The sequence below is a fragment of the Mustela putorius genome, unplaced genomic scaffold (assembly GCF_011764305.1).
Source record: "Mustela putorius furo isolate JIRA1106 unplaced genomic scaffold, ASM1176430v1.1 tig00003853_pilon_pilon_pilon, whole genome shotgun sequence".
Taxonomy (NCBI): Eukaryota; Metazoa; Chordata; class Mammalia; order Carnivora; family Mustelidae; genus Mustela; species Mustela putorius.
The window spans coordinates 49,409,996-49,431,084 of record NW_025422005.1 but is presented as its reverse complement, the minus strand read 5'-3'; the positions used below and the strand labels follow the sequence as shown (position 1 = coordinate 49,431,084).

Here is a 21,089-nt window from a genome sequence, read left to right as displayed (position 1 = left end):
AACTCTGTGTAGTTCCTGAGGTGGAATCAGGGTCAAGGAGAGACAGATTTCAGCTAAGTAAAAGAAAGCATTTTTAAACAATGTGCATTAAGACAACAGAGGGGCTGCCCCACGAGGAAGAGAGCTCCCGTTCTACTGGAGAGGCAGTTTAGTGTAGTGCAGAAAGAGGAAAGTAGGCGCTGGTTTCAGTTTTGCCTGTGGCTAGACACGTGAGCTGAGGCAAGTTTCTCTACTCTTATATAACTTAGTTTCCTCACCTGTAACCTGGAGGTTATAAAACCCACACGTAAGTCGAATGAGATGGTGAGAAAGTGCCTGCTCCAGTACCCTGTAGATATTAGGTGTTCCATATAAGTTCTTGCCAACCTTCGTTCCCCCAGTCCCTCCCTTCTTTTCTGCAAGTATTTAAGCAGAGGCTTTTGGGGATAACACCCAGGAAGTTCCTCCAGAGGAAGGCGGTCAGACAAAATGGCCTTTAATATCCTTTCAAGTGTAGGGTTTGGTTAGCAAATGTATTCTTAGGTGCTACCTCCTTTGCCTTATGGGTACAAAGTGGAAATGATTTACTTCCATCCATCTCCCTTCCTTAAGGAGCCACCTACAAAAATCAGAATAAATGCTCTTGTTCTTCTTCTTAGGTATTATATGTTTGCTAGCTCATTCCACTTTATTTCGAAGAATTTTCCATAAGCTCTTAAATGTTTCCATATGACACCATATTCAGCAGGTAACCTGAGTTCATACCGTTCCCCAAACACGAGTCCCTATAAAACGTTCCAGAATCTCTTTGTGTGCTCTGAATAGAATTTGTTAGGCTGCCAAATCATTCGGTCTTCTCCAGATAGCCTTGTCGTTCCTAACTTGGTTATCAAATTCTTTTATCAGCATATTTTAATCAAAGCTTTTCAAAACAGTCTGAGGGTGAGGAAATACCAGAAGGTCTAAATGAAAAAGGCAAGAGGGCAAAACACAACTACCGATGGGGACACAAGCAAAGGGCTACTCTGACTTTGCTTCAGGATACAACAACGGCGGAAGCTACTGTCATCTTTAGAGGGAAAAAATGCCAGCTCAAATGTCACATGTGAATAAATTATTGGCCGTCCGTAAACAACAACAAAAAGAAGGTATTCTCGTTTTATTCCTAACCCATGAGCGTTTTATTCCTAACCCATGAGCGTTCACAAGATCTTGAGTTAAAATCACCTCAAAGAGGGGGTGGGGGGACTCTCTTTTGTCAAGAAAGCATCAGCCACCCCTCAAGAGTTTTAAAAATAAAATGAAAAATTAAAAAAGGAAGAAAAGTCCCAGGCTCCATGCCTCCTAAGGCAGCAGAGATTCGCTCCTCTCGTGGTGGGAAGCAGAGATGGTGGGCGCGATCCAGAGTCACAGCTGCTTTGGAAGCCGCCGGGCTCTCCTGTCATTTCAGAAGCCTTGCTGCATACAGACACATTTGAACATGGCCACCTGGATTCCCTCCTCTCATGGCGGGAGGCCAGGTTACAGTGGTTCCATCCACGGCTGCTCCCTAGAAGGAAGAAGGAAGGCCTCTACGCAAAGTGTTTGCCACCCTACATGGGGGGTGATTTTTCAAGTGGGGCAATAATTAAAAAGAAAAACACTGGCTGCCTCCTCCCATCCAGCCCCAGTTTTAGAACTAAAGGAAATCAGTGTTTCTTTCATTATTATTTTCTTTCAACCATGACAATAAACACTCTTCAGCGAATAACTCATCAGTGGAAAGCTATTCAAAGAATTTTACATTGATAACACCACAAATGTGGAACTGGAAAGAACTTTGTTGATAATTTGTTCTGAGCCTCTCACTATTCACATACCTGGGATGTCTGCTCCTCTGCTGGTCAAAATAGAAAATCCTTATGAAAGATTTGTAATACAAATCTTCCTGTATATTCCACACAGAATTAATCTTTCCTTCCTTTGTCATATCTCATATATGACACTCACGACATTATTCAGTTTTAAGGTCTGTCTCCACTGTAAGACCTTAAGCATCTTGAGAATAGGACTCATCTATGGATCCAAGATGCCAAGCATAATGATTGGCTCAGAGAAGATTCTCATGGTTGCCTCAAAAAGTAGCTGCTCAATTAACCTGGCTCAAAGGAAGGACACTGAAGGGTCAAAGAGGATAAAATGACTGCCCAAAGCTCACATGGCTAAAACAAGAACTCAATCCACTCCCAGCAGTGTTCTCCATTCTTCCATGGGGACTCTCCCATGCTAAAGGGGACGATAGGACTGGCTGTTTATTTTATTGGTCCTCAAAATCGAATTATTCTTCTGTCAGCATTGAAGCAACTCTTCCTCCAATAAGTCTCTCAGATTCAAGAAAAAGGAATCTGTTTTGCCTTGTATTAAACAATTTGATAAAAAGCTAGTAAACAGAGAGGTTTTACACATGCAAATCTGCCCTTGCACCCAATTTCAATTCTCTTATTTTCCTGATCTATATTCCTGCTCTCCAGATGGACCATCAGCTTTATACCAATGCCAGCAACAGCTTGTGTATTGTTTGTTTAAAACAAAGATGATGGATTAAATATCATATGCAATGTGAGGAAAGAGGTTAAGGCTAATATTCCTGTTCTGAAATATATCACAAACCCAGTCCATGTAGCTTTTTTTCCCAGTGGATTCGTATAAATAAAGATTTAATTTTATTTTTCAGACTCATAAGAGGAAGCATGCATTCATCTAGAATATGGAGCCTTTCCATCGCTCCAGATTTATTCTCGTTCTAAGGCATCATTACCCTCCAAATTATACAGACTTATGTCATTTCATTGAAACACTCATTCACCCATCACATGCCCAGATCCAACAGTAACACTTTTGTTTTAAAATTATGCCAAAATGAGCAAACTTGAAATTCTTTCACCTATATTTAAGTACTCTGCAAAATGTCTTTAATCGTCTCCAATAAATTCCAACAAAAAAAAATCTACAATTTCAATGCAAAATATATAAACCAAAGAAATCACAGCAGAGGTCTCTTTTTGTACCCTCTGCATTATTATCCGAAGCTGCTTGCAAAGCGCTTGCCAGTAGGGTGGACTGTGTATGGGAATCAGCCCTACTGTATATAGGTTTCCTGCCATGACTATGGGCTCTGCCTGCCATATTTACATGTTGTCCCCATTAGAAAAACAATTAAATAAATAAATAAATAAAACCCCTTCAGAAGCCAGAATGGGAGAACAGGTGCACAATGCAAAGATAATTCTATAAAGGGATTCTGATGATAGGATATCATCTAAGGAGATTATCATCAACAAAAGAATACTGATTAGGGTGTAGGAGTCCCTTGGGGAAGAAGATCTCCAGAAGAAGAAACCAAAGGTAGTACTCTCCATTTCCTCATGGCTCCAAGGATGTGTGTATTGAGCAGAAACGAGGAGCCCATCTGGAACAGTTCCAAACCTACAGTCTAATCCTCGACACAGCCCAGCGTCTTGACCGTAAGTTCTATTACGCTGCCACTGCTGTCAACTAGTCAGGTTGAGGCTTTACTGAAGGCTGGAATTTGGCCCTCCCCCGTTGCACCATGAAGAGAAAATATTTAAAGAAAGGTGTTTTGCAATTCCTATGTTTGGAACGAGTGATAAAAATCTGTAGTGCTTTCTAGATGCCAGTTCAATGATATCCGTTTTATACGTCAGGACAGAACAGCAGGCAGATTGTATGTCTAATGAGACACTCAATGACCTTGTATAAACTCTGGGATACAGGGGAGTTAGCCTAAAACTTTAAAATATGACCCTTACTGTGAAAAGCACACTTCCTCCAGTCTTTTTGCACTGCAACTTTACTCCACGTCTTAACCCTGGATTGCCATCTGCTCTCGTGTGTTTGCACACGTGAGAGTATCACTCGACTAACAGGTGTACACAAGCACCCAGACAAGTAAAAAGATACTACAGTACAGAATGTGTTCCCACTAGTAATGTGAAAAAATAGCCACAAATATACCATGGGTAAACAAGCAGACACAGTACTGAATTTAACACTTTTAGGTACAGAAAAATGCCACTCATAATCGCAGGATATACATTCTTTTCTAGAGCCTTGAAGCTAAAATTTGGGTTAAATGAAACCTAAGGTCCCTTACGGCTATACTATTCTATGATTCTTTTAGTGTATTTTTATTTATTTGTTCTGCTGAATTTTTTCTTGTCAGGGAAGGTAGCTCTAGCCTCCCTTTAGAATATCTTTCCACCTACACATCTTCCTACTGCAATAACACGAGTTAAGCTGAATGCACAGTTATGTAACTTTAAGATCAAGAGAAAATGGAAAAGAGAGTCTACCCCATACCCACATACTACCACCACCAAGGCCCAGCTGACGAATGCTGAATTTCACCTACACTAAAGGCTACCCTGCAATACTACCCGGCAGCTTAAGTTAAAAATTCTCCTTTTTTTGGATTTATTGTGGGAAAGATGGGGACCGGAATCACACCATTGAAAGCTACCTGACGGATGGCATTTACTATTAAAATTTCCTTCACCGTGCTCTTTAAGGACAGCAGAAAGGGTCTTTTATTGTGCACATCTACTTATGGAGTGCAAATTCTTTGCCTCATAAAGTGAACTCTATTTGTGCTGAATGTATATTCACCATTTCCTGCTAATGAGGTAAAAACCGATTCCAGATGAGTAGAAAAAAAAAAATGTCTTCGTTTTCACTGAAATTAATTCCAGGACAAAAAAATGTAAGAAAGTTTTGTGTGTGTGTGTGTTTATCTGTAACTCTGTAAATCGATTTCTGGTGTCTTGCTTATATGCTTATATATTTTGCTCCCTAGTTTTTTTTTTTTTTTTTTTTTTGGAGGAGAGTCAGTTTGTGATAACACAGTATACTTTTACATTCTGAACATAAGGTTGTTAATTTCCATCCAGAATCCAAAGAGAGCCTATATGTTTTCTTGCCCAAAAGAGAACACTTTTTTAAAAGAGCAATACAATACAGCACAAAATATCACCTGAAAACACAAGGGTTCAAAATCCCCCGGAGAAAGCAGAGTTAAAGATGATCATCTAGTCAACCTTCACTCACCAGAATGTTTAGCTGATTGCGTCATTTGCAGTACACAAGTCACACGCTGTCCTCAGTCCACTCCATTGAGTAACAGACAATGCAATGCTTTAAATTTGATTTCCTAATGTCCAGGAGGTCAATTTAAGACCTCACCATTTGTTAATACATTTATTGTAAACGTATTTGAGCTTTTTAAATCTGGACCTGGTGTTATGGCTGAGAGACACTGTTAACAAAATATATTACAAGGCCCCAAGTACCCATAGTAAAATACAAAGCATTGCTGCGTGCAAGTTAAATCCAGTCTGGGCAGTCACAAACTTAAAGGCATCATCTGCCCCAGAGTCTCCTTTAACTATTATTTTCTAGTGTTTTCATTCTTCCTTAAGTTTAGAACAGTCTTCCAAGAGTAGCCTGTGTGAGCACTTTGTAATATACATAATTGTCAAGTCACTACTTTGAATCACTACCTCTGAAACTAATATGATACTGTGTATCAACTGCACTTGATCTGTGTAACTGAAAATGTCACTGTCGTAGCAGATGTGAAGTAAGTGGACATAACAATAAGACCATTAGAGACGACCGGAGTTTGCCTGGAATGCCCAACCCTGTGTAGCAACAAACATTGATTTTGATTCTAACAATATTTCCAAACAATCCTTAAATCTGGCAGACAGGAAGAATACTAATCACCTAGATAAATGTGTTTCTTCTACATTCTGGAGAAGCGCCATAAGAATATATCAAGTTTAGTAAGCTTATGTGAGTGGAGCACTGTCCCACTTGGCATTACTCATTGAATTTCATATTATTTTATTAGGATCTGGTACAAACACTATGTAAAACTCCACAATTAAGTTAATCCAGTCTTGTCATCTCACGTGATTACAAATATTACAGAGACCAAACAAACCTACAGCCAAGTGTACACTACATTATTCAAGCCAAAGAAAAATCTAGTTTAACCTATATAAACCAAAAAATGTAAATGGGTGGGGGAGACTTCTTTTCCTTGCTCTTGATGAGCAAAGTTTGCTATCTATATGGATCAGGTTCCCTCTGATATGTGCATATACCCATGAAGGGAATCAACAACCAAACCTCTAAATGTGCAAACATTCTCCTTCCAACCCTTACTTTTAAAACAATATCAAAATTGACAAGATCGCAGATTAGATGGGCAGAGGCAAAGCTGCTAAAATTGAACAGCATTGAGGACAAATATCTACTCCCCAGATATAAATGTGTTGCAGGATTAATAATTTTCCATTAACTATTTATAGACTCTCATACATTTCTTCCCCAACAATGAGGTAAGCAAACACTATAATGAATATATATTTCCACAATAAAGATTTTCAGTTATAATAAATGGGTCAAACTTTCAAACCTAAAGACTGAATTTTTTTAACTTTCCAGAGTTTTTAGTCCTGACAGATGCAAAAATTTAGCAAGAATTATCACAAGAATTTTTTTCATCCATACAAATTATTTAATGAGTACCCATGTAATCTATGCCAAATAAAAATGAATAACACAGTGCAATGCCAACTTCTCTGATTAATGCACCCTTAGTTTATATTTCCATACAGTTTCTCTTAATTAAAGACAAACAGAAATTTCCTCTCACTGAACACTTTAAGGTTCACATTTGCTTTCTAGAGCTATTTCTAAAAGTGTATATCATTTGTTTTGCTGAGTAAGTAAATTACCTCATATGATAAAGCATTAATTATGTGGACCTGGTAACAAAATAATAACACCTGGCCCAGGAACAGAGATTGGGAAGTTTGCAAAGATGTGGACTTTGGGAGTTGGGTAGGGATGATTTTCTAAGTGTCACTAGGGAGGGAAGATACCTAAACAGGAAAAATCATCACCAAAAGACATGGATAAATATTTGAAATTTCATGGAAAAAGATTACCCAGTAAAAAGAGTTTTAGGTACATCACATCTTTCAACTCAAGATCATAATGTATCTGAAAATTAGCTTGAATAACTTCCTGCCTATATTATAGGAAGAAACTACCTATAATATCTTTCATATGCTATATAAATTTTCTCAGAGAATCCCAATGTCTCCTCTAGATCAAAGCATCTAGATGTCTGCAGAAATTATTTCTTCCACTACTCAGAAACGATTTCTTCCACTACTCTTTTGACACTCACCCTCCAGTGCTTGCGTCACATAGTAGTCTACTAGCACCGTCTCGAGTCAAATGCTACCTTCACCCCCACTGACTTGCTATGTGATCTTGTGGCAAGATCTTGTGTTTCCTCCCTGGAGGAACTTAGTTATCTCTTTTTAGACCACTCTCTCCACACCACCATCTAACCACAAGGGCCTTCCTTTCTTCAGCCCTGGGAGAGAGAGGAGACACACACACACACACACACACACACACACACGAGCGCGCGCGCGCGCGCCTCCAAATTCTTTGCCCTTATTCTTAGCCCACAAGAAAGAGCCTTAAATACTGGGTTCAACTTGCATCATGACAGGCAATTTGAGATAGGGACCGTGTCAGATGTATTAAGCTTAGAGGCTTATACACAGTAGGTACTCAATAAGTACAGCTGAGGGCTTTAATACTAAATGATAAGCTGCAGTCTGTCGGAACAATGAATTATTAAGCAACTACTATTAGGGAAGAATATGGTGATCTCTTAAAACATTAAAGTTATGTCTACCAAATACTGTTAAGTAAAAGGAAAACATAAAATTATATATGTGCTGTGTCACTGCATACCCCAAAACCATGCCTACCCATGAATCTGCTTTTTTGTTTTGTTTTATTTTGTTTTCCTGTTCTTAACATTATTGCAGAATCAACCACAAAAGATCAGGGTGAAGAGAGACTAGTTCCTAAACATAACACCTTAAACTTTTAGGAAGGAAAAAAAAGTATTACGGAGACCACGTGAATCCTGTATCACAATCCAGTGAGTCATTACAAATATTCTTTTTTCTCTAGGGTTCATTCTTCCATCATACGGAGGGAATTATATCTATGACCTCCATTATCAGTAATCGAAGGTAGCCATGCAAATGCACCAGAAGTCTACCAGAGAATCAGGCCTGTAAGAGAAAAACTTTCATTTATTATGTTTATAAAGAATTCCTAACATAACACAAATAGCAGTGCCTCTGTTAACTGCCATGATGGGTGCAATCTTGCTGGAGAGGGTGAAACAGAACAATTAAGCTAATTCTGCTATAGTCACAGAAAAGACAGTTCATGAAGCTACATGCCTCTAACACCTTCCAAGACCCTCCACTCTCAAATACAGACTCCCCTTCAACACTCCACTGTAATTCTAAAAGCAAACAGTATTTCTGAAATATTTCTCATCGTTAAAAAAAAAAAAAACATGTTTTAAAATGGAATGTTCTAACAAAATACATTTGCACATGCCGGGAATAAGGAATTTACAAGACAACACGAGGTCATTATTTAATGTTTAATTAGGTTTCACCTAACAATGGAAAACTAAGTCTTCCTCCATCCGTTTAACAAAATGCTCATTTAGAATACTCCATGGCTTAGAAAGCTTCTGAACAGATGTCTAAAATGAGAATTCAAGACTCAGGAAAATATGAAACTCACTTTACTCTCTTCTCAAGTGATCTGATAAACAAACAGCCTCACCCACTGCAGTCATGGCTGATAATTTATTTCTAGAGTCTGATGACTATATGGCAATTCACTTTGCTGATGAAACATTCTTTATTTGGGTGGGATGCACACAGATACCAACTTAACGAATGTCATTCCCACAAGATAATAGACCATAGAGAAGATGCATGCCAGGCAGCACTGCATTGAAAAACCACTTTTCACCTATCAGAAGATGCCTTAACAACTGACAGTGTTTATCATATCCACAAAACCTCTTTCCTGCTAGGCAAAGTTCCAAAGCCAACTTTGTTACTTCATTATGGTCATCTGAACTCTCTAATATCCATGTTTTCTGCATATTTGCAGTTATTAAAAACCCTTACCTTTGCAATTATTTGTAACAGCACTGGCAGGGACAGATATGTCCTGTGAAGTTATTTTAATTAACTCAGGGTCTCGTCTTCCCTCTAGACAAGGGTTTCCTCAAATCCATAAGACAATTCCACTGATAACTAGAGAATTCTCCTTCTCCAACATTATTCTTGGATTTCTAATTTGGGCCTTGCATTTATGCCATTGAAATCTGTTATAACTGGGCAGTTCCAGAATAAGAAGAAATCAGCATCAGACCCAAACTCTCTTACGGGAGAAAGGAGACTCCTCAAACCAAGGAAAGGACAGAAGATGTGGCAGATACTCCTCAGATCATCCTTGGAGAGAAGGCAGAACAAGCTGGCTCTAAGTGAAGAAAGAGAAGGAACATAGGGACCAATGATCTTCACCTGCTCTTTATATTTTTGAAAATTTCATACTTTAGTTAGGGGAATGTGAAATTTTAAATATGTTCTTGAACCAAACTTTAAATATGCCAAGGGATCATTGTCAAAGGTACCATACATGGACCTTCTCTCCCTTTGGGGTGAGGGCAATTGGACAAACCCTTTCAACTTTGTCCACAAAGAAGCTGGTGAATTCCTGGTGTACAGCCTAGCTCCATGGCTGGCACAAGGTAAATGACAGATGTTTGCTGACTGAATGAGGACAGAAGTGAAGACACTGCATACACTACACACCCTGTGCTTCATCTCAGCCATGGGACATTTCCAGAACCCATGCCATTCATTCCCATCCGCATGCTCTGTCCCTTCATTTCTCCTGCCAACCTTCAAGGAAGCCCTGCTTTAACATCATCTCCTTGACAGAAGTCTTTCTCATTCTCCACAACTCAGAATCAATATTGTCCTCTCTTAGGTCATATGGGTCCTTTGTATTCTACTATGAAACATACCACTGAACATGTTTTGCCTCTTCCCCTACCAGTCTACAAACATGTGGAAGGGAAGGAAACCTTCTTGATTTCCTCTGTTTCTCTACCAACATACACCACATTACCATATTTCTAGTAGAAAATTGATATGTATTTGTTGAATGCTTAAAACGAGCACTTCTATCTATACCAATCCATTCTACCTTTCTGTCTGACTACAACACCCAATTTTCTCCTGATTACAAGTGGTGCCTCTGAGGCCAGATGTTTTCTCGTCTCTTGAAGCCACTCTCAAATTATATACTATGAATAAGGTAAATATAGGAAAGCGACAAGAAGAATGATAAAAGTCACCAGGGACACACCATGTCCAACCTTATGAAAGGTAAGCCTTTAAAAGATAAGAAGAAGGGGTGCCTGGGTGGCTCAATGGGTTAAAGCCTCTCCCTTCGGCTCAGGTCATGATCCTAGGGGTCCTGGGATCGAGCCCTGCATTGGGCTCACTGCTAAGCGGGAAGCCTGCTTCCTACTCTCTCTGCCCGCCTGCCTCTCTGCCTACTTGTGATCTCTGTCTGTCAAATAAATTTTAAAAAATCTTAAAAAAAAAAAAGATAACAAGAGAAGTTCAGAATGTTCTCCTGAGTAACTCAGACATGCCCGCAACTTCCAATAAAGATCAAATATTGACAATGAAATGATTAGGTCATACTCAAAAGAAACAGAATTGAGTTCTCTTAAAAACCAACTTTAAAAAAAATAAATGGGAAAATACTCTGGAAATCATTTTCCTTTGAAAGGAGAAAAGAACTAAGGTTCACTGTTTTCCTTGGATACCTTTCTAAAGTATAGAATTAGTCACTATTAAAAATAAAGAAAATTTGTTTTGTTATATGGAAATACATCTTTTAAAGTTTTAAGCACCACGTGGAATCAGAAATTATTTTTTTCCAAAGCACCCTTTCATTTCAGATATTTAGTTCATTATATTACTCAGGGCATAGGAAATGAAAACCACTACGATTTATAATCTTGTGCCGAGACAACTACAAGAGCTGCTGCTCACGGCCCCTAACTTCACTCTGTTGTCTTTTTCAAGGCTCTCTACATTTGCGCCTCATGATTAATTTTGCCAAAACATTTCCTGAAACATGTCATACTCGTGTTCAAAAACCCTACAGGACTTTCTATTGCCTAAATCTTGAACCTGGCACTGAATACCATGACCTGAATGAGCCCCTCTCCTAACCAAACTTGTCAGCTGACCCCACCTGGAACAAATCTTGCATATTCCAGTTTCTGAATGCTCCCTCCTGCCTCTCCCCTGCTCTCCAGGTCTTCTGTCTACTAATCTCCAGCATCGCCCCTGCTCACCCACTCACTGAGAATCCAAACCATCCTTCAATCCACAACTCGAATCTCATTTTGTCCAAAAGCCTTCTACTATCCCAATTCTTCACAAATTCTCTTCTAAATTTCTACAAAACATGTTCTCACTTGGTATTTATTTACACAGACCCAAGAAAAATGTATGTTTCGTACAAGCAAGGACTACATTGCACATGTACAAGATTACATCCTTCAACAAACCTAGCATAATGGTGTATATGCAGGTGACACTCAATATGTATGTGTAAATAACTATTTCTAAGACAGTAATTTATAAACTTTACATTTAAGAATCAAATGAAACACTATCGCAAGTAAATTAAGATACACTATTACAAACAAAACGCTTTCCAGGCCTACAATTTTAAAGTAAAACTTTCATTCTAATCTTATTTCTAACCTTGTCACAATTTCAGAGCTAATAAAACATTGGAAGTACTAACTAAGCAGGATAATTTAAATTCCTCAAACCCAAATGACAATAAAAATTAACAATGAAAAAATCCTAAACTCTGCCAGTGACATTTTATTTCCATAGATGCACAATGTTATTAATGCAAACTCACTGGTAACAATAACTACATATGAAATGAGTGAATGAACGACCTACAGAGAAGAGCACAGCAGAGTTTGTGGGTTAGTATGAAAACTTCATTAGTCCACTGTATGCAAACATGTCCCTAATTTTAAATGGGTCTTAGCGAAGAAGACAGTTTACTGCACTAAATCACCCCCCAGGCAGCTAACTGCATTTGGGTGGCCATTAAAAAAGAAGCTTTCTGACCCAAGATGTGAGTTATCACACACGTGGAAGACCTGAGTAAAAACTACCTTTAACGTACCCTCATTCACCACGATGCAAAGGAAAATACTACACATTGGGAACACCTGGATGATCTGAATGAGATTGGCCTACCCCAAAAAATGTTAGCTGACTGTGGATAAACGACAGGGACACTTTAAAAGCTCCTACCTACAGGCATGCATGCACACGTGCACACATACACACACACATGTACATACATACATTCTCCATGAAGCATTTAATGAGTCCTGTTACTCTCCACTACTACATGTAAATGGTACTGTATCTTGGTTTTAATCTCTACTTATTAATGATTTAGGAAGCAAAGTACACTTTTTTTATATTAAAAGCATACTATATATGAAATATCCTAAAAAGAATAGAGAATACATTCTTAAGCAAATAGAAAGCATTTATTTTTTTAAACCGCACAGCTCAACATACTAGAGACATAACCAAGCTGCCAATTTTTAGAGCATGGGTTTTTTTGTTTTTTGTGTTTTTTTTGTTTTTTTATTTTTTTTTTTTTTTTTTTTTTTTTTTTTTTAGAAAAATCTTTCTATTTTGGACAAATAGGATTAAGCTTCTTAGACAATTCTTTGTTGTTTTGACTTCAACAATTTATGCAAATGAGATGTTAATTAGTGTAATTGTAACTTAAATTATGCTTGTGTAAACCTCTCCATTGGTAGAAAAGTGTGGGAATCTACACAACTGGTATTTAAAGTAGCTGTACCAACTCCCTTCTGAAAGCCCAGTATAGCAAGATCACTTTCATGTCTTTACAATTTGTTTTTATGAGGTGATAACATTTTTACAAATACCATCATTTTTGGTTTTTTATATTGTAAGTGACAGTCTGACATTTTACAACTGGCTTATTGAAAACAAGAATTGAGCACTCTAGCAGTAACGGACATTAACTGCTGAATAGAGATTCAGATGCTAATGAGGTGAGAGGGGCTCCAGAAAGTTTTGATAAATGCTACACACACTCTAACTAGCTGTGAATGTGGGTTGACAAAGAACATCTACACCAGGGTTCAATAAAATGTAACCCTTTAAATTAATCATACTGGCAGTATTTAATAGAATGCACAACAATCTCCTTTTCTGTTGGCTATAAAGCTGGAGAAATGCAAAGTCTTCACAAATGAACGCTCCCACATTTCCCACTCCACATTGCTACTTTCATTTGAATGTCTACAGCTGTTTCAAAAGTACTTACTGTAAATAGCAAAGTATAAGCATAATGCAGAGTCTGACTCTTTCACATTTTTATGTCTAGATTTTCCCTCATTTTTCCGTCCAGATTTAAACAAAAACTCGTAAATAAGAAAAAAAAGTCAAAGGGTTGAGTGCCTTATGCAGAACCCAGCACATAGTAGTTTCTCAATAAATGACAGTTATTGTTATAGGAAAGATCTGGCAACTTATAAAAAGAAAAACCATCTGCTCGCACAGGAAAAAATAAGAAAAATCAGGAAGTAAGGCCTCTGTCTTCCAATTCACAAACTTAAAGTAGACCTTTGTTCTTCAGGGGCTATTGGGCAACTCATTTTATAGCTTTGGTGAGGAATTCTCTTCATACAGAAATAATAATGTCCTATTAAGTGAAACTATAATGAACCTTATTATCACAAATGTCAGAGAACCTCAACTTATTTTAATTTTTGATGTGCACACTCATCAAACTCTTCTACTGATTGCAAACTTGTAGATTTCAACAGACTACAGTTCAAGAGATCAACCTTCTATTTCTTAAGCAAATGCAGAGCATTAACATGTTATTTCTTCTTAAAGTGACAATCCCTAATATCCTTTTTGGTTTTTGCCAATTTTAATCTTGGCAGGAAGTGGAAATCTGTGCACTCAGCAACACTGCAATCTTGCTGGCTGTCAAAATTATGTGTCAGCCAATGCCTGAGTGGTATTCTTGTCATTTCACCATGGTAAGAAACTTATCAGTCTGACATATAAAGCCTCTAAAAGTAGTAATTTATGCCAAAATGTAGATGCACGTACCCACCACCTAAATTTCATTTTTATAATTCCCATAATTATTATAACTTCCCCCAAATATATATCCAGATTGTAGTTACAACTTTAAGGAGGCTTTTAAAAATTCAAGGGATAATTATGACTCAAAAAGCTTTAGATTAAGGGGCACCTGGGTGGCTCAATGGGTTAAAGCCTCTGCCTTCGGCTCAGGTCATGATCCCAGGGCCCTGGGATCGAGCCCCACATCGGGCTCTCTGCTTGGCAGGGTGCCTGCTTCCTCCTCTCTCTCTGCCTGCCTCTCTGCCTACATGTAATCTCTGTCAAATAAATAAATAAAATCTTAAAAAAAAAAAAGCTTTAGATTAAAAGACAACTAAATTTTAAAACATACATGTCTCTATATTGACACATGTATGTATACATTTTGTAAATATGCTTGCCTATAGATATTGCATACTTTTTGAAAGAATCATTTTCTCCCAAACTCTCTATGCAACCTACACATTTCCAAGCCAACAAACTAATTGTTTCTCAATAAACTGCATAAAAATGATACCTTTACCCTTCAGCAAGCACTGGTTACTCTTTGACTTTTTAAGAGTAAAAACTCTCACTTAAAAAAAAAGTGAACAAGTAGAGAAATGTGTGCTATGGTTTAGAAATGGCCATTTAGCCAAATTGCATACTTGTGCTGTGTCAGCGTCCTGGCAGAGTCATCTCATTCCACTGGTCTAATGGATGGCAATTGAATTTAATTAACAAAACTCCTTTGACTTAGTTTCATACTGTGCTGAATGTAATGGAATCTCCTCTCTCCCTCTCCCCCTTTCTTTTTCTCTCTCTCTCTCTCTCTCTCACTCTCTGGCATTCAACTAAAAATGTCCTTAACTGCTGTCCACTTTAAGAATATTAAAGGCTATACATTATACTTAAAAGATATAATACAGTCATCTCCTTCCCTATGACTTAAATTTAGTTACTGAATTATATAACATAAAATAATTAAAAAGATACTTTGATAGTGATACACAGTATAGATTCAATTACCACAATGTATCCATTAAAGGTACTTTTATAGTATGGATAAAATGCAAATCCTCTTTATGGATCAATACCAGGACATAATTCTATTCTTCCACCTAAAAAAAGGAAGTTAACCATTATAAATCATCTTCACATGAAAATGGTAAAAAGGTGTTCCTTTAAAAATGTTCAGTTAATCTCAATATATTAAGAATGCTGCTTTCTCTATCACACTCATTTGAAAACTGTACACCTAAATTCCAGCAATATGTGATAACCAATAAACAGAAAACTTATCTACCATTCTTCTTCATATTTAATTGAAATGCCTGACACTAAATTCAGAGACATTTCTATTAATTAAATAATCTTTCCTAAATAAAATCAAGAACACACCAAAAGAAAAAAAAAATGCTCCTAAGGGATTTGAAGTAAATACTATTCTGCCTAACTTTTGCCTGGCTGGGCACTCCGAGACAAGTTCCTATGATTGATTATTGTGGTATCTCTGAATCTTTGACTTTGAACCATAACCTTTTTTTCGAACAATGACAGTTGGGACCTACCATTTGCCATCTGTAGAGAGATGGACGGGGGGAAAGGACTTCACGTACATTAATCAACCAATTAAGAACAGACTTAAACAAAACACTAAAGCATAATAAACCCCTGACTGTTTAATAGCTTTCTACTTTTAATAGTTGTCTTCCTGCAGTCTGCTCACAAGATTAGGAGTAATCTGTTCAAGTCTTAACAAAAAAATGGATAAGCAAAAGGGGAGAAAGTAAACCATTCAAACCAGGCATTTTAAATTGTGAAAAATGATACTTAAGGATTCCACAGTTCAAATCAAAATTTAGGAGGCTGATCTACATACCGCCATATCAAGGAATATCAAGTCAATATAAATACAGTACTGCTCTTCGCTGAAAAATCTAAAATTATTAGTACACATAATTGAGTCCCTTATTTTAAAATTTTAGGGCACTACATTCTTAAAAACACCACTCATTCAATAATTTACAATATATCATTTGGCATAGAGTAATTTTCCAGTAGAATTTAACATTTCAGTTATTGGTAACAAAGGAAACCTATTAAGAAAAATTGGGAAAAAGTTGACAAAAATAGGTAAGGTCTTGCATTTTCTCTAATTAAAATGGGATCAACAAATGTAATATTAAATAGTAAGGCATTAACTCAGTCTCATTCATGAATAAAAAATAAATAGGAAACTGAGGGAATAAGTCGAGGATGCCTACCCTCACAGGTTAGTTCAATACTAAATTGGAGGTATGAGCTAATGCAGTGAGAAGCGTAAGGAAAATAAAAATGTAAGATTGGAATAGCATAAATGAAAATGCTACTGTTTGCATGTGATATGATTAGCTACACAGTAAACACAAAATAATTTACAGACAAATTATTGGTTAAAAATATGTAAATATAGCTGGATGTAAGATCATTATACAAGAGGGGTACCTGGGTGGCTCAGTGAGTTGAGTGGCTGCCTTTGGCTTGGGTCCTGGGATCATGCCTTGCATCGGGCTCCCTACTCAGCAGAGAGCCTGTTTCTCCCTCTCCCTCTGCCTGCTGCTCTGCCTACCTCTGTATCTCTCTGTCAAATGAATAAATTTTTTAAAAATCTTAAAAAAAATCATTATACAAGAATTAACTCTATTGCTATACAAGAAACACATAATTAGAAAATATACTTTTAAAAACACAGTTTATAAAAGCAGTTTCAAATAAGACGTTCAAGACCTGGGTGAAAAATATTCAACTTCTTGAAAGATAAAAACTAAATAAATGGAGAGGCATACCATGTTCATAGACGTAGTAAGATTTGATAATAATATGATGTCAATTCCCCTCAAATTCAAATTCACATGTAGATTCCATACATTTATAAACAAAATCTACACAGGATTTTTCATGAAATTTGACAAAATGATTCTATCACCTCACATGCATTAGAATTGCTATTACCAAGAAGACAAGACATAATAAGTGTTAGTGAATATGAATTGGTATAGCCACCATAGAAGTTTCTCAAAAAATTAAAAGTAGAGGTACCATCCAGCAATTACACTTTGGAATACTGATCCAAAGAAAACTAAAACACTAACTTGGAAAGATATATGCACCCCCATGTTCACTGCAGCATTTTTTACAACTGGCAGGACATAGAAACAACCTAAATGCCCACCCATAGATGAATAAATAAAGAAATGGAATATTTCACACAATGGAATACTATTTAACCATAAAAAAGAAAGAAATCTTGTCATTTATGACAACATGAATAGATCTCGAGGGCATTATGCTATAGGAGATAAGTCAGACACAGAAAGGCACATACCATATGATCTCTCATATATATGGAATCTAAAACAAATAAAATAAATCAAGCTCACAGATACAGAGAACAGACTGGTAATTGCCAGAGTTGGGGAGCAGGAGATAGGAGAAATGGGTGAAGAGAATCTAAAGGTAAAAAGGAATTCAATACTAGAAACCTATTTGAGTGTACATCTCTGTGGCCCATCTTGATGAATATAAAATAACAGAAAAATAAATAAAATATATATGAACTGGTGAAGGATCAAGAATAACTAGGGGCGCCTGGGTGGCTCAGTGGGTTGAGCTGCTGCCTTCGGCTCAGGTCATGATCTCGGGGTCCTGGGATCGAGTCCCACATCGGGCTCTCTGCTTGGCTGCTCGGCAGGGAGCCTGTTTCCCTCTCTCTCTCTCTCTCTCTCTCTCTCTGCTAGCCTCTCTATCTGCCTGTGATCTCTGTCAAATAAATAAATAAAATCTTAAAAAAAAAAAAAAAGAATAACTAAACACACTCCGGGGGGTGGGGAGTAGGGGGGAGTGTGCAGGATTTGCTTTATCAGATATCAAAACTAACCGACCCAGAATGTTGTCAGTATAGCATAGACATATGAATCATTAGAACAGGACAGAAAATCCAAAAACAGACCCACACAAATATAAAAACTTAACAAATGATAGAGCTGGCATTAAAGATCATTTGGGGAACAGAGAAACTATTCAATAAGTGATGAATGAAAACTGTGACTCATATAGGAAAAAAATGAAATTGGATCCCTACCCCACACCATACAAAAAAAATAAATAAATTCCACATGGAATACAAATGTAAATATGAGATGAACATTTAAAGCTGTATTTGAAAATACCATGTAGTTTTAAATGCAAAGTAAGGGGGGTATTTCAAATGAGACACAAAGCACCAACTGTAAAACAAAAGATGAATAAACCTTACTATATTAAAATTAAAAATTTTTGTTCATCAAAGATATCTTAAAGAAAATGAAAAATCAAGCCACAAACTGATTTGCAAGCACCTAACACAAAAGAGTAGAATCTAGGATTTATACAGAACTCCTAACAAACTAAAAAGAAAAAGACAAGCAAAAAACAGAAAAATAAAAAAGAGTAAAAGACCTGATAATTTCACAGAAAAGATAGTTGCTCGTAGATATACAAAAAGATGTTTCGCCTCATTATTAATCAAATTAGAAATGCAAATTAATACTGGAATAAAATATTTTATAGTCACCACACTGGGAAAAAGTAAAAATCTGGCAGTGGCAAGTATTGGAGAGCAAAGAATCTTTTGTACAGTGCTACTGCTAGGGAGATGTAAATAGGTATAACTACTTAATAAATTACCAGTATCTTTCTATAAAATGTAACACTGACACAACATGTGATTCAACAATTCTACTCTTAGGCACATACCTTAAAGAAACCCTTACACACATGCTTCACAGGACACATTATAATTCATAACACTTGTTAGTTGCAAGAAACTAGAAATTTGCCAACAATTCACCACAAAATAGCATATTATACAAGAAAGAAGAATAAATTTCAGTACCTGTGGCAAGACTAGAAACATAATGTTGACTGAAAATGCAATTTCCAGAATCATGTATGTATGTATGTATGTGTGTGTGTATATGCATATACATGTAATTTTTATAAAACTTAATAGCAAGAAAAACTGAACAACATATTTAGTACACATATATGTGATGAAAACATCTCTTTTATAGGAGGGGAATAGTACACAATACTCAGGATAATGGATGATATTTTCAGGGAATATAGAAATAAATACAAGGTACTGGTAATGTTCTCCTCGGCAGGGGTGATAGATACACAGGTCTCCATTATGATGTGTTATCTTACATATACTCTTCCATTGAAAAACAAAGTGAAAATAATGAAGTCAAACCTGTAATGCTTATCAAAACAAAAGCATTTTTCACAATATCTTAGAACCTTTCAGCTACAGGCCTGAAGAGGTTTAAAGAAAATGCAACTGAATTTCCATTTTGAATTATTTTAATAATGCTGCCCCCTTTCTCCCCAAAAAACTGTATGAATAATGAAATTAGCAGGGGAAATCTTCATTCTTTCGTTCTTGACTGATGTGAATAATTTGTATTTTAAATCCAATCTCAGCTCCCTGTACAAACAGGGTAGATGCTATGCTAAAGGAGGTAAACTCCGGTATCAACAAATCCAAACAGCAGATAATCCACATTTCTGTTGGACTTAAAATGCATCATTCAGTCTTTTAACATTGCATTTCATGTCCTGATTATACTTGGTTTGAAAGAAACCTCTATTTCTGAGAAGGGACTAAGAAAGGATGACCCGAGTTTACAGTAGATAGCGGAGCAGTAATACAAACACACACACACACACGTCATATATCATATATCACATATCATATTATCATATATATGTGAGAAGAAATCAACAGGGTGGTATTTTTGTGGCTTGGCAGAGGGGATGACAGAGGAGTACAAAGCTTCCTTCCAATGGTAATATTTAATTATAAATAACTCAGTTAAAGAACTGAGTTTCTATGAATTATCTCCACGAGAAAAAATTTAAAAACCTGATTGAGCATGAGTGGCATGCAAAACTCAAAGATGAATTTAATTGAAATGAGGCACTCCCTATCTCACCAGGAGCCCGGTCAGAATTTCACCACATCCATTCTTATAGGTGCATCAATTATACTATTCTCTAAAAGATGCTCGACTTCTAAAGGCCTTCCCAGCCCTACTGAACTAAGAAAATGAAATAGCAATGTCTTTCCACCCATACTTTGCCAGAATGAAGGTGATCATCAGATACAAAAATATAAGCAGAGAATTAAGTAATAATTAAATAAGTTAGAATTTCACTGATAAGCATTATACCGGCTGATATAAAATTACTGTCTACCACTCAAGATCTCTCCACTATATGCCATCTAAGCACACACTTCTCACAACCTGAGAGGTGCTCAATCAGCGACACCAAACAAAAGAAGATGAGTACAAGAAAGGCCATGAATTCATTGTTATAGCATCAACTACAGAATACGATTGGAAAATAACCAATTTTTTCCAGATGCTATAATTTCACTAATTAAATATCTCCTTTAGAAATCAGTAATGCTCTAAGGGAGAGAAAAATTAGAGTGCTTCCTAATTCAAGCTCTTATTATTTAAACTTAGTTTTTAGTATAATTTTAAGAAAGGAAAAATAGATATTTACTTCTTCAATACAGTCTGGAACAGGGTTTTGTCATTTAGGTTTTTTTTTTTTTTAAAGATTTTATTTATTTATTTGACAGACAGAGATCACGAGTAGGCAGAGAGACAGGCAGAGAGAGAGGAGGAAGCAGGCTCCCTGCTGAGCAGAGAGCCCGATGTGGGGCTCAGTCCCAGGACCCTGGGACCATGACCTGAGCCAAAGGCAGAGGCTTTAACCCACTGAGACACCCAGCTGCCCCAGGGGCCTTTGTCATTTAAAGATAATTTCTAAATTACCGTATGGCCATCTATAACATCGCAACAGATCTCTGTCCCTCCTAAGATTCTTACT

General features: G+C 36.8%; 1 protein-coding gene across 7 annotated transcripts in view; it reads right to left on the bottom strand.

Moving 5' to 3' along the window:
- Nucleotides 1-21,089, bottom strand: part of NFIA (nuclear factor I A) — a 368,251-nt gene that overhangs the window by 320,504 nt on the left and 26,658 nt on the right. The window contains exon 3 of one of the 7 annotated variants that reach the window (XM_045064624.1): nt 1,124-1,528. The exons of the other annotated variants lie outside the window; for them this stretch is intronic. Within the exon in view, the coding sequence (XP_044920559.1) occupies nt 1,269-1,528 (260 nt within the window). The 3' untranslated portion in view covers nt 1,124-1,268. Of the gene's footprint in view, nt 1-1,123; nt 1,529-21,089 lie in introns of those variants that run through there. 7 annotated transcript variants of the gene reach the window in all.